This window comes from Lissotriton vulgaris, chromosome 2_1 (assembly GCF_964263255.1).
Source record: "Lissotriton vulgaris chromosome 2_1, aLisVul1.2, whole genome shotgun sequence".
NCBI classification, from domain to species: Eukaryota; Metazoa; Chordata; class Amphibia; order Caudata; family Salamandridae; genus Lissotriton; species Lissotriton vulgaris.
Genome location: NC_141687.1, coordinates 647347786 through 647361357, shown reverse-complemented (window position 1 = coordinate 647361357; position 13572 = coordinate 647347786). Strand labels below are relative to the sequence as shown.

Here is a 13572-nt window from a genome sequence, read left to right as displayed (position 1 = left end):
GGAAAAATAACAACTACGGTTTAAGTGAATTCCCAGATAGGGATCAGTCAGTGTTGTTTATATTTATAAACCATCGGTCATTAAAGCAGGAGTTTGGTCATCAGGACAATAAGTCCCATGATAAATCCTAACAATAGGGTATATAGATAGTGTCTCAGACAGAGCAAGAATCTTACTGATCATTATTATGTTGTACCCGGACGTGTGACATATAACAGGTACTAAAAGGGACAGTATGTATATTATCACGCCATACAAGGCGGGAGGTCCACATATTATTCTGTATAACCTGGAAATTTGGTACTGGAGGTCAAAACAAGGATCACCCTATAAAGAGGTCCAGGGAATATCTTCGTTGAGGCCATTCTTATCTGTATTTAAGCGGTATACCCATTTCTGCTCCAGTTTGAAAAGATGTTTCGTGATGTCAACGATATGTGGGGGGATCCGTGGTTGTTCCAGGACGGTCCACGTAAAGTCAAAGGGTGCATGTCCTACCTCTAAGAAATGGTTCGTGAGGCGGGTTGCTTGCTTCTTGCATCGGATCGTGCTCTTATGCTCCGATATCCTTACTTTGACTTTTCTCGTAGTCATCCCCACATTTTGTAAGGGACAAGGGCATGTGATCAGATAAATCAAGTTTGAACTGTTACAGTTCGTGAACTGTTTTTGCTCCCAACGTCTTGAGGTCCCTATGTCGATGCTTGTAGAGTGGGCCGTTTGTGCACATGCAGCACAATTCCCACAGGGGTGGTGGCCTTCAACCGGTGGTAAATCCCATAGGGTGCCCACTTAGTGAGATTTCTTCGGTCCTGGTCTAGTATGTACTAGCCCGTCTTTAAGACTTGGTCCTCTTTTGTAGGCAAAAAGTGGTATAGGAAGGTTGTAGGGGCCAGTATTGAGGATCTTCCAATGTGATTTCACAATTTTCTTGATGTCATTGGATCGTGTGTTAAAGGTGTTGACAAACGCTATCCTCTTATCCTTTGGTCTGGGAGGAATCACTTCCAGGAGAGATTCTCGATTATTGTTTGATGCTCTTTTCTTAGAGTTTCGGATCAGTTTCTTAGGATATTTCTTGCTGCGAAGACATGATTCAAGTTCTCCAGCGTGTTTATGGAAACCCTCTTTGGTACTGCAATTGCGTTGAATCCGCAAAAACTGCCCGAAGGGCAAATTGTCCCTGAGGGCCTTCGGGTGGCAGCTATCATATCTGAGCAATGAGTTCCGTGCCATAGGTTTCTTGTAGAGTTCAGACACAAGGCCCCCTGCAGTGGCCATAATCCGAAGATCCAGGAAAGCCAAGGAAGTTCTTGAGAATTCAATGGTGAAGCGTAGAAACATGTTTTGCTCATTCAACCATAGATGAAAGGTATTAAGTTTGTTTTCAGTTCTGCTCCACACTACGAAGATATCATCTATGTAGCGTTTCCAAACCCTTATAGATGATAAGTAAGGGTTTGTAGATGACAATACACAGCTTTGTTCGAACTTGTGAACGCATAGATTAGCTAGGGACGGGGCAAAAACACTGCCCATACTGGTCCCAGATGTCTGGAGAAACACTGTCTCTTCGAACTGAAAGAAATTTTCTTTCATCGCCATTGTGGCAAGTTCCATGATAAAGGAAATAGGAGTGATGGAGTCCCAACTCTGTTCCCGTAGTAATGATTCTACCACCTCGAGTGTCTCACTTTGTGGTATTGAGTTGTAGAGGGACTCTACATCAAACGACACCAGGATATCCAAACTGGTGTCAAACGCAATATCAGGTAACATTCTTAGTAGCTCCTTCTTATCCTGGATGTAAGTTGGCATCAATTTTACCAGCGGTCGCAGGAAGATGTCGACAAACGTCGATAATGGTTCCAAAACGGAACCAATACCGGAAAGTATGGGCCGTCCTGGTGGAGGGCGTTGTTGCTTGTGAATTTTCGGGAGCACATAAAAATATGGCATCACCGGATTGGAAGTACAGAGGAAAGAGGCTTCATTTGCCGTGATCCAGCCTTCTGACAACGCCTCCTCGGTGAGATGTTTAATGGCCAGGGAAAGTCTCTTAGTAGGATCTGTAGACAATGGACTGTACGAATTTCCATCATTGAGTTGTCTAAGGCATTCCTGCCTGTAGGTGTTCGTGTCCATCAGGACCGTAGCACCCCCCTTATCCGCAGGCTTGATGATAACAGTATCATCTTTTGCTAGTCCTGATAATGCCTGCTGTTCCTGTTTTGAGAGATTCATAAATGGTTGGTTGGTCTTGGTAAACAAAGTCTGAATGTCATGTCTGACTGCTTCCTCAAAGGCTAATACCTTGGTTGGAATGGTGTGAGGTAATGGCATGAAGTTAGAAGCTTTTTTTTTAGGCCCGTGTTGGATTCAGTGGATGGGCTCCCAGAATTCAGAAAGAAGAAATGTAATCTGATCTTCCTAAACAACTGTGTAAGCTCGATGTTGGTCTGAAAAGGATCTCCAGTTGTAGTCTGGACAAAACCTAGTCCACGGTTCAGCACTTGGATTTCAGTGCGAGTGAGCTCTTTGGAGCTTAGATTGATTATCAAACTGTCTCCACACTCGTCCCCGCTTGTTCTTGGGGTACTTGCTTGCCGCTCCGTAAGCCCATCGATTGTGGGGGTACAGTCCACTGTACTGTTCCCCGAGAAGATCGTCTTCTGCCTCTTGTCCTTCCTTGGCCAAACCCTAAAAAAGGCTGCATGTTCTGATTGTGGGGAAAAGGCATCGGGCCAAAAGGACCCATGGGTTGTGGAGGAAAAGGACCTCCAGTCATCCATGGGTTGGGTGACCACCAAGGATTAAATTGGTTGGGGCTATAGTTTTGGCCTCTCCAGTTCCTTCTATTGCCCCTGCCTCTTTGTTGATTATTAGGGTTGCCTTGAAAGCTAGAGTCTGAATCACTAGAATTGTCCTCTGAGGTCGAGGTGCCGTAGGTGAAGCCCCCTCTACGTCCGTTCCTATTGTATGTAGGTGGCACATACGAAGCACTGGTGTAAGGGTACACTTTTTCCATGGCAAATTTATCCAGGTCCTTTTTACACTTTTCAAGCTTTGCAAACAGGATAGAGTCTTTGAATTCTTTAGAAGTTTTATTGTTTTCATCTTGCTGCTTAGTGAATAATTTAGCTGTAACCTAAGTCTTGATTTGGCCCTCCAGTACCTGGATCTCCACGAGCATTTTATCGGAGATACAATTTGCAGTTTTAATTATCAGCACGAGCCAGTCATGAGTGCATTTCCATGCTATTAGTGACCAGTCGCGTAAAAAGTCTTTATCATCGAGAAAGAGTCTGGGGGCATTGGTGACAATCAATCCCGATGGTGCACAATTGCCCCGAAGATACTCGGCCATGGCAATCCCATGCACACAGGTACGGGAATAACTTTTTTTCAGTATTAAGATTTTAGGCCACCCGTCCTCATTGGTCACAGGTTGTATTGGCATTGATTCAAGCATACTGGGGTTGTCACTTAGAATGGATTGGATTTCTTCCTCATCAAAGGCCAGACCTAAACTGGTTTAGGCTATGCGCTGGACAACTTTGTTTTGCAAGAATAAGAAATCAATCTCCAGAGTTGCGGAAACAATAGATATCTATTTTACTCAGTCAATCGTGCATGCTTTGTTTCACAAGAGGTGCTGAGAAATAGAGAGACTGGTGTTTTCAAAAAATTTTTTATTGAACAGTCTTCTTTCTCAAGCATAAGAAATGTACTGCTACCATCGTAATACTGGTTATAAAGTACAAGGTATATAATACGATAAGTATTATAAAGTAGTACTGTAAAATCATGATATGGTTTCTAAGCCATAAAATACATAAAATACATACAGTGATAAAATAATGACTAAAAGTACTCAACTGGTGCTTCTAAAATACGCCTACCCCGGTGTACCTAACCTAAGTCTAGTACAAGGGAAGTAGTAAGTGAGGTGTAGCTTAAGTTTTGTATTCTTTGTCAAGAATCTATTCCAAGAATTCTCTAAGGGTCTAATCATCTCACTACCTTGGTTTAGAATGAAGGAGGTCTTGTATCTCTCTCGCACACCCAGATTCAATAAATGGCACACACGCTCAAGAAGAAATCTGAGACTAGTTTATAAAAATAACATAGATTGTTATATATGTTTAGGCAAAATGTTCATCAGAATCAGTAAGTACTTTCGGAGTAATGATTTTTTCAAAGAAACTGTAAAATGCTCAAATAATGGTTTTGGATGTTTGAGCCTAGAATGCAGTTATTTTATCGTTTGGAAGGACAGACATGGTCTATCTACATATACTTGCAAGCGGTTGTAGAGGCTGCCCCTTAGGACTTGAGGTACTTGGGGGCCAAGTTCCAAAGTACATCCAGCAGGTCTGGTTAATCTGCCCTGGTGTGTCTGGGTGCAAAGTTGCCGGTTGCGCTGGTGTCCTCGAGCACTACACGGTTTAGTAACAAAATAGCTGTAAGTGAGGTTTGGGGACAAGTCCAGCAGAATACAAAGGGTGGCTCGCCCCCTGAGGCTCTTGTGAACAAGGGGCAGCAGGTTTTCATGAGCCCAGACTGTGGGGCTCAGGTGCAGAGGTGTTTGGCTGTCTGGCCACTTGCGTTGGAGGCTCTCAGGTCTCGGTCTTGACTTGCAGAGTTGAGGAAAACAGACAGCAGGGCCACTCTCAGTGTGAGCCTAATCGGTTCTAATGTCCCTCGATGGGCAGGTCGGTTTTGGCAGTCATGGTGTCCAGATTGGACACTCAACAAGCCTTGGTTGCCACAATTGCTCCAGTACCCAGGGAATTGGTGCAAAGGGGCTCCAGGAGGGTCTAGCATCTTGAATCTCGCTGAAGAGACGGTCAGACCTCTTCAACTACTGTTATCTCCTCCTGGTGCTCCCTTTTGGGTCCAATGGTTAGCAAAACGAAGTACCAGACAAGTGCAGTCGGTGCCTGCAGATGCAGCGGCTTGGCTCCTCCACCCCGAGGGAGATGCTGAATGGTTGTTGATGTGCTGAACAGGCCTCCAAGGGTTTGAGGAGGATGTTCAGCTTCGGGCTGATATTGGTCGGCAATTGTTGAGGTTACCAGCAGCCGGGCAGATTTTGATGCCAATTTTGGAGCAGGTCCTCTCTTCGTGTAGTGTCAGCTCTTCTTTGTCCTTCAGTTCCCAGGTATACAAATCTGAGACTCTGGTGTCAGGGGTCCCCTAAAGACTGAATTTAGTGGAGTGTAGGGTAGTATCCGATAGATTACCTACCCTTTGGGTGTCTGCACCCCCTAAATGACCACTTCAGGCATGGAGTGGGAATAATCTTGACACAGAGTTCCTAGTTCACCAAAACCAAGATGGTGAAACCCTTCTTTGACTGACCACTTAAGGTGGCCCTACTTAGGGGTGTGCCTAGCTTGTCAGGGTGACACGCCTTCTGACTATCTAATTGCCTGCATGCTCTGGTGCCAAATGGGCCTCAGGTCAGGGAGTGGCATTTCCCAGGTCTGAGGGGAAGCTGAGGTTACATTTCAAAGGCAGTGGAGGCTTTGAAGCCTCTAGCCTTCAGATGTTAATCTGCAAGCCATCTTTCTAGATGAGGCATGATCATCAGAGACCAGTCAGCCAGCACACTATAACTAGTAAGGGTTTCAGGGGAACCTCTAAGGTGCCCTCTGTGTGTATGTCAGAATTAATCCGATACTGGCATTAGCCCGGATTTATTAAGATGAGATGTTTGATGCCAAACATCAGTATTTGCAGTGAAGCTATTATGTAGCCGGGTAACTCGTAATGACCAGTGCCCAGTACATACCTTAATATGGCTTCCTGATCAATGCTTAGCAATTGAACTAGGCATTGCAAGGACACATCTGTTTGTGCAGATGTGCCCATTCACGTAATATACTTCACTGTGTCTTAGGACACTAAGGCCTGTTGTAGGGATGACCCGTATATAATGCATGCAGTGTAAAGGGGTATGGCACATGTTGTGTTTTTAGAATGGTTTGCACCATTTCACACATCCTGCAATGGCAGTCTGCCTGTAGTTTGTGTGTGGGTCCCCTAGGATGGCACAATACACGCTGCAGCCCTTATGGATCTTCTTTAGTACCCATACCCAGGGTACCAGGGGTACCATTTACTAGGGACTTTCCAGGGTGCTAAAGTCCTTGCCAATTGGGTTACAATTGAACATTTGTCTTGTTCATAGAGAAAGAGCACTTTGACCTTGTTAGCCAGGACATAGTGCACAACCAATCAACATCATCAGTATTAGTGAGCAAAAAGTGGGGTGACCATGTCAAAAAGTGGCACTTTCCTACAGCGTCCCCAGCTCTGGACTGATAGATAACTCTTCTTGTTCCCTCTCTAGAGCTTGATAGAAAAATACAGGAAGTAAAGGCAATACTCATGTTTACATATGTCCTCCCTCACGGCCAGGCTATCCAGTGTTTTTCTCAGGATTTCAGCCTAAGGCATGCAATAGAGAAGGCATGAGTGGCACTTTGGCAGAGTTAAGGTATTGCCAATGTCCTATCCTTAAGAATGATTTTATTTTGATTGAGACTAAGGACTTACCTTCATACCACATTGTTCCAGCAGGACTTCCTTGATGTACTATCTATAAACGCGGTATTGAGTGCTTTAACCATTGGTCTTACCTAATAACTCACTAATAGGAGCCTTGCCATACCGTACAAACATATTTAATTCAACCAAATTTTGGGATAAAGAGACAATTGTGATTTCAAGTGGAATAATACATCAAATGTGCTTCAGGTTTATTCTCTTATTAGTCAAATTGAGGCCAAACGCCCGTGAACTACTTATGCTTTATGCTTCGATTTGGACATGCTACCTATGTGTACCTTCTTGGTATGATGGAGCGAAAGGAATGTTGACATCTGCCCCCTTAGATCTCTCTTATTGGACGATGCGATGCATTTCCTTTCTTCAGACCCAATTCATCAGGCCTTAAAGAGGGTTATATGGAAATCTTTGTTTTTAGGATTCATTTTCACAAATAGGAAGGAAGGTGTCCGTCAATGCAAATTTTGTGTTAAATTATTATGTAAACAATACTTTCAATTGGATTTGGGTTTCATTGTGTATATGTATTATCTACTATTTCTGATTGTGATTTTATTTAAAATGTATAAGTTTCATGCTTTGTGTGTATATTTGAAAACGTGAGCGTGTACGAATGGCGATATTGTATTTTATATTTTTTTACTGGTGTATGGATCTAAACATTAATCCAAAAAAACTGTTTATTTGTTGATTAATGCTTCTCTGAGCTTTTCTCATTTACCTAATGTCATGTTCTCTCCAATTCACAAAACCTACTATACATGGAGTTGGTTACCAAGTGAGTCCATAATCATTACCTACTGCCATCTGCCTGGTCCCGCCTACGGTGTCATCATACTTGTAGTCTTTGATGAGATAGTAGAGTGTGTATAAGTCAGTGTAGTGTGTACTTGTTCTTGCTGTGATTGGCTCTTCACTACACACAGGCCTGTCTCCTGTAAAAAAAAAATCTGTATACTGCCACGTACGTGGGTCTTAAAGCACGTGCGTCTTGTTCCCCTGGGTGGATTTTGCGTCTCATAAACGGCAGCTGTGCTGATGCTCATTGATGGCTGGAACATGCAAGTCAATCGTGTTTGCAAAAAAAAAAAAAAAACAGGTGCCTGTAACTGGTTATTATTGCCTTTTGACGCCTTCAATAGTGTTACACTTTCCAAAAACTAATAGAATATAGTGTGTGGATTTATGACATAGTGTCAAACAAAACAACAAGATGAACTAGCATATATGTATTTTGCTGACAATAATTAAACTTCAGTTTTGTTATTGCAGTTAGAGTTGACAATATTCTTCTATCACTTGTAGGCTGTTTCCATTGTTGGCGATGAAGTCTTCAGATTCCACATGTCACTATATCCAGATGCAACTGAAGGGGATGCCTACACAGATATGTCTAAAGTGGATAGCAGGATGTCTTTAAAAGTAGGCTGCATCCAAATTGTTTATGTTCATAAATTCCTCATGTCACTTCTGGTAAGTTAAGTTACACTGGCACACGTCATATGAAATATTGAGAAGGAATGTGTCAACGTGAATACATTTAAATTCAGAGTCTAATGATAACTTAATTATTGTGCTCTGTTTCTTATTCACAATGTTGTTGGGGTGCATCTATATAGTTGGAAGCTTTTGATCAACTTAGATAAATACTTTATAGGTTTTGCCAGCACAACTGTGAAATCTCTTGTATTTAATATTTTGTAAAAGGGGGCTCTTATCAGTTCCATCGTCAAATGACTGTGTTTATTCGCTTTTGTATGGAACTCATTATGTTTGTTAACTCTCTGGCTGCACACATTTACGATACTTCTACTAAAGCTGTTCCTACTGTTCAAGTCCCGTTTACTGTCAAGATAAGGGGCCATATGTATCAAGATACCAATTAGCGATTCTGTAATAGTGATTTTTAAGAAATCGCTATTTCAGAATCGCTAATTGGTATGTATCAAGAAAATCACAATTTTTTAGAGATTTCTTAATATTCCTTAATTGCGAATTCGCAAATTGCGAATTCGCAATTAAGGAATACTTTCCCATTCATTTCTATGGGCCTCCTGGCCCATAGGAAGGAATGGGAATTTATTCTCAATTTGCGATTTGCAATTTGCTAATCGCAAATTGAGAATAATTTCAAGGGTGCAGGGGTGTCCAAAGGACACCCTGTTGCACCCCTGAAATAAGTATGGGTGCACATGTGCGTCACATGGCACTTTGAAAAATGCTGAAATGTGCATTTTTCAAGGAAATCGCAATTTACCACCAACTAGAAGTTGGTGGTAATTTGCGATTCCTTAAATGCAATCGCAAAATAAGGAATCGTAAATTTTGCAATTCCTTATTTTGCACCCACATTCTTTCATACATACCATTTTGCGAAAATGAGTTCGCAAACGCCGAAATTCTGTGAATTTCGGCGTTTGCGAACCCATTTGGCCTTGATACATATGGCCCAAGATCTCTTCCCATGGGAAAGGCAGACAGCTTCTAACAGTATGCTGGAAGGTTTGCTTTTTATTACTTAGTTGTGTAAAGCAGATGCTTCAACCTTTGAATGTTTGTGGCATTTCCTATTCATGTGTCAGTACCTTTCTTTGCACTTTGTAGGCATTATCGGATTGATTTTTTCAACTTCATCTATTTGGTCATTATGATCAAATTCTAAATGTTGTAATAAACACTGCACATTAAAAATAAAGATAATACACAAGAGCTATGCTATATTTTACCACTAAACAGACAGCCATGAGTGCAGTTATCATGAAGACAACAGGTTCATGATTTAAATGGTGCAGCAAGTGCAGTAGCACCGGGACCAAAAGGTGTCAGAACTCTTCTAAAACCCCAATATTGCTATATGTTACTACTAAACAGGCAGTCACAATTTCAGTTATCTAGCAAGCGATAGGGTCATAAAGTTAATCGTGCAGCAGGTGCAGTGACACTGGGACCAAAAGCGCCAGGCACCCAACTAAACACTGATTATTGCTACATTTTACAACTAAACAGGCAGTCGCAAGTGCAGTTATCTTTCAGGCACTACGGTCATGATTTGAATGGTGCAGCAGGTGCAGTATCACCAGGTCCAAAAGTTGTCATAACACCAAATCTTGCTCTATTTTACTACTAAACAGGCAGTCACAAGTGCAGTTATCTTGCAGGCAACAAGGTCATCATTAGAATGGTGCAGCAGGTGCAGTGGTACTTGTCCCAAAGGTTGTCAGAACTCTTCTAAACCCCTAATATTGCTATATTTTTCAACTAAACAGGTAGTCATAAGTGCAGTTATCTAGTAAGCACTAAGGTAATGATTTCAATAGTGCAGCAAGTGCCCGGGCACCTAGAGCGAAAGCTCCAGGCATCTCACTAAACACCTAATATTACTATATTGTTTTCCTAAACAGGCCACCACAAGTGCAGTTACCTTTCAGACAACAGGGTCTTGATTTGAATGGTGCAGCAGGTGCAGAAGCACCAGGTCCAAAGGTTTTTAGCACTCCTCTAAACACATAATATTGCTATATTTGACTATTAAACAGGCAGTCACAATTGCAGTTGCCTTGCATTTAAAAGGGGCTTGATTTGAATGATGCAGCAGGTGCAGTGCACTAGGGCCAAAAGCTTTAGGGATCCCACTAAACCCAAATTATTGCTAAATGTAATACTAAACAAGACAGTCAGAAGTGCATTTATCTAGCAGGCAATAGGGTCATGCTTTGAACAGTCCTGCGGGTGCAGTAGCACCAGGACCAAAAGCTCTATGTACCCCACCAAGCACAAAATATTGCTACATCGTATTACTGAACATGCATGTACAAGTGAAGTTACCTTGCAGATAACAGGATCATGATTTGAATGATGCAGCAGGTGCATTAGCACCAGGCCCAAAAGTTGTCAGAACTCCTCTAAGCAACTAATATTGCTATGTGTTGCTACTATAGAGGCAGACACAATTGCAGTTATCTTGCAGTTAAAAGGGGCCTGATTTGAATGGTGCAGCAGGTTCAGTGGCATCGGGATCAAAACCTCCAGGGGCCCCATTAAAAGCAAAATATTGCTATATTTAACTACTAAATAAGCAGTCACAAGTGCAGTTATCTGGCAGGCACTAGGGTTATGATTTCAATGGTGCAGCACGTGCAGTGATACCAGGGCCCAAAGCTCTAGGAACCCCTCTGTAGGAAAGTAGGATCTGCTTTCATGGTTACCCCCACTTTTTACTTGGTGTCAGTATGTTTTTGACTAGTCTGACTGGGATCCAGCTAATCAGGACCCTAATCACTGTGCTTTGTCCCTAAGTTGACCATAGTAAGTACTTCTATACATCCACAACGGGCTACTTGTGTACCCTTGTAAGTCCCTACTATATGGTGTACCCTTGTAAGTCCCTACTATATGGTACTAAGGTACCGGGGGCATAGGTACTCCAGGGGTCTCCCATGGGCTGCAGCATGGAATGTGCCATCCATGGGAGTCCACTTAAACAGTGACTACAGGCCTACCATTGCAGCCTGTATGAGTTGGTTTTTGCATCTCTCATGACAGATATAAGTTTCCTTACATCGAGAGTCACTACACTTAAAACCTATAAGTCACCCCTATGACATGCTCTTCTGTCCTGAAGGAAGCGCGCTTGGTTCTATGTGTGAGGGTGTCCCTGCATGAGCAGGACACCCCTACAAACCCCAGACTCGATTCTCCCGACTTTGTAAATGTGGTCATCCTTTTTTTAATACATATAGTGGGCATTAGTCATTACGGCTGCACCAAACCTGGTAATGTTTGATATCAGTTACATACACAAATAAAACTGTCCCCCTGGGCACTGGTATTTCATTAAAAGACATTGGCCAATGATGACAATTGAGCTGGATTTCAAAGGAATATTTTCCAATGAACCCATGTTCGCATACACAAGAGCAAAAAACGTGTCAGACTTTTTGAAAACAACAACTGAACCCAGAGGAGCCACAAACTACCGAGGGACTGTTCCGTGCCTAAACTGCAGCAATTGCAATAATGTGATGAAGGGTAATGTAATTACCCATCCAATAAAAGGAAATAACATCTACCTCAAAGTAAACGGAACATGTGATTCAGCGAACATAATATACATGCTGAAGATCCCATGTGGGCGGGTATATGTCGGCCACACAGAAAGGAAATTCAAAATAAGGCTGACCGAGCACAAGAGCAATATACGGACAGGTTTATTAAAATCCACAGTGGCAACGCATTTTTGGGAAGAAAAACACCATATTAGCCAATTAAGGGCCTGTATTTTAGAACAGGTCGACAGAAAAGAAGGTCAGACCAACAAGAACAATTTACTGAAGAGGGAAAATCATTGGATTTTTTATCTGAACAGTTTGAGACCAAATGGGTTAAATGAAAGGACTGAATTTTTGTGTTATTTGTAATCAGGTTGCATGTAACAGAATATCAATGTGCATTCATAGTATACGAATTTACTTATGTTACAACGTTATATGAATACAGCCCTATCGGCTACTATATCCATGGATTCTCCATGTAGCGTCAGAAGGTTAAATATATTTCATACTGTGTGAAGGTTAAGAAAGTTAATAATTAGTAAGGCATTTACTTTCGCAATGCCCGAGTGAATAAAGTATTGAACTCCCTTGTTAACCAGCACATCGGTCTATAAAGTTAGCAACTAGCATAAATTGAAAAAAAGATCAGTGCGTAACTCTTACACGTCATACGTAAAGACACGTATGCGTATGATATTCCACTATTCAAACCCCGGAAAAGCCAGCAGCGCGAACCTAGGGTAACAGCTATCAGACGCGAGCGAAGCTAGAGCAGGTGAGAACTGAAAGTTAATGCAGCAACGCATTCTTATTTAAGAATTAAAACCCGTTGAGGGTTGCACAGAAACAACAGCGTTTAACATAAAGGTGGTCACGGCAGACTAGATTGGTTATACTTTAAGATCGTTTAGGAATGTACAGCTTGAACGTTAAAGACTCATTTTGCACGTTGTAAGAAACACATTTTCCCAATATGACATTTTTAACAGCAATTTGTCTAAATGTGTAAGCTCGTTTGCCATAATAGAAATAGATGCAAGATTACGGAATATGTTAGAACTGTCATGTTTTGACTAATTTGAATGGGATATAGTGAGATGTTGATTTAGAGGACAGCCGCTTTACCGCATAGAGTGTTGATAATATGTATAATTGACTGATAATAATGTAATGGTTAGGAAATTGTATGCTCAGAAATTATTGTTTGTCATTCTCAGATGGATCCCTAATGAAGGTGGTTCTCCCACCGAAATGCAGTGGATACATATCAGTTTTTTGGAGGAAATTTGAGTATCATTGAATTGAATACGTAAAGATTTATGAATTCAATTAAATAAAATTGAATGTGAATAATCAACGGAATGAAACTATATGATTTATAAAAGAGCTGGATTTTTTGTCAGCAAAACACCAGTGCCCAGGGGGACAGTTATATTTGTGTATGTAACTGATACCAACAAATTATTGACTACGCTCCAGGCGGGGAGCGATACCTTGGAAGCACAGTAAAGATATTAAGATTTGGATAAATACAGAGTCTGTGCACAACCATAGGCTTTAGTTAATGTTTGATATCAGACATGTTGGAATCATACCCCAACACTGATTCCGGTGTTGGAAGAATGATCCCATGTACTGTTAGTGCTCCCTTTACTCCCGGTTACAGCCTTTCAGGGTCTGGCAGAAAGCTAGTGCTGTTGCCGAGCACAGACACTATTCTGCCCTCCTGCTGCTTAGCCAAGCTCGAGCAGGAAAAGGAAGAACAAAAGGTAGAACAATAGGCTCCCTGTCGCAGGGAGGTGTGGCCACCACCCCAGACAGGACTTAGTGTATTGGGTGAGGGCGCTTTCCAGTACCAACAGATTGCTTTGAAGGGCACATTTGTTGCCTTCCTTACATACTGCAGTTGGAACCAGTCCAGGAAGTCCTTGGCTCCTGCTCTGGC

At 42.0% G+C, this 13572-nt stretch overlaps 1 protein-coding gene across 1 annotated transcript in view; it reads left to right on the top strand.

Annotated features, from left to right (window-relative positions):
- Positions 1-13572, top strand: part of VPS13C (vacuolar protein sorting 13 homolog C) — a 2437235-nt gene that overhangs the window by 1164203 nt on the left and 1259460 nt on the right. Inside the window, exon 45 of the mRNA XM_086955811.1 lies at positions 7882-8049. Within this exon, the coding sequence (XP_086811937.1) occupies positions 7882-8049 (168 nt within the window). The remainder of the gene's footprint in view (positions 1-7881; positions 8050-13572) is intronic.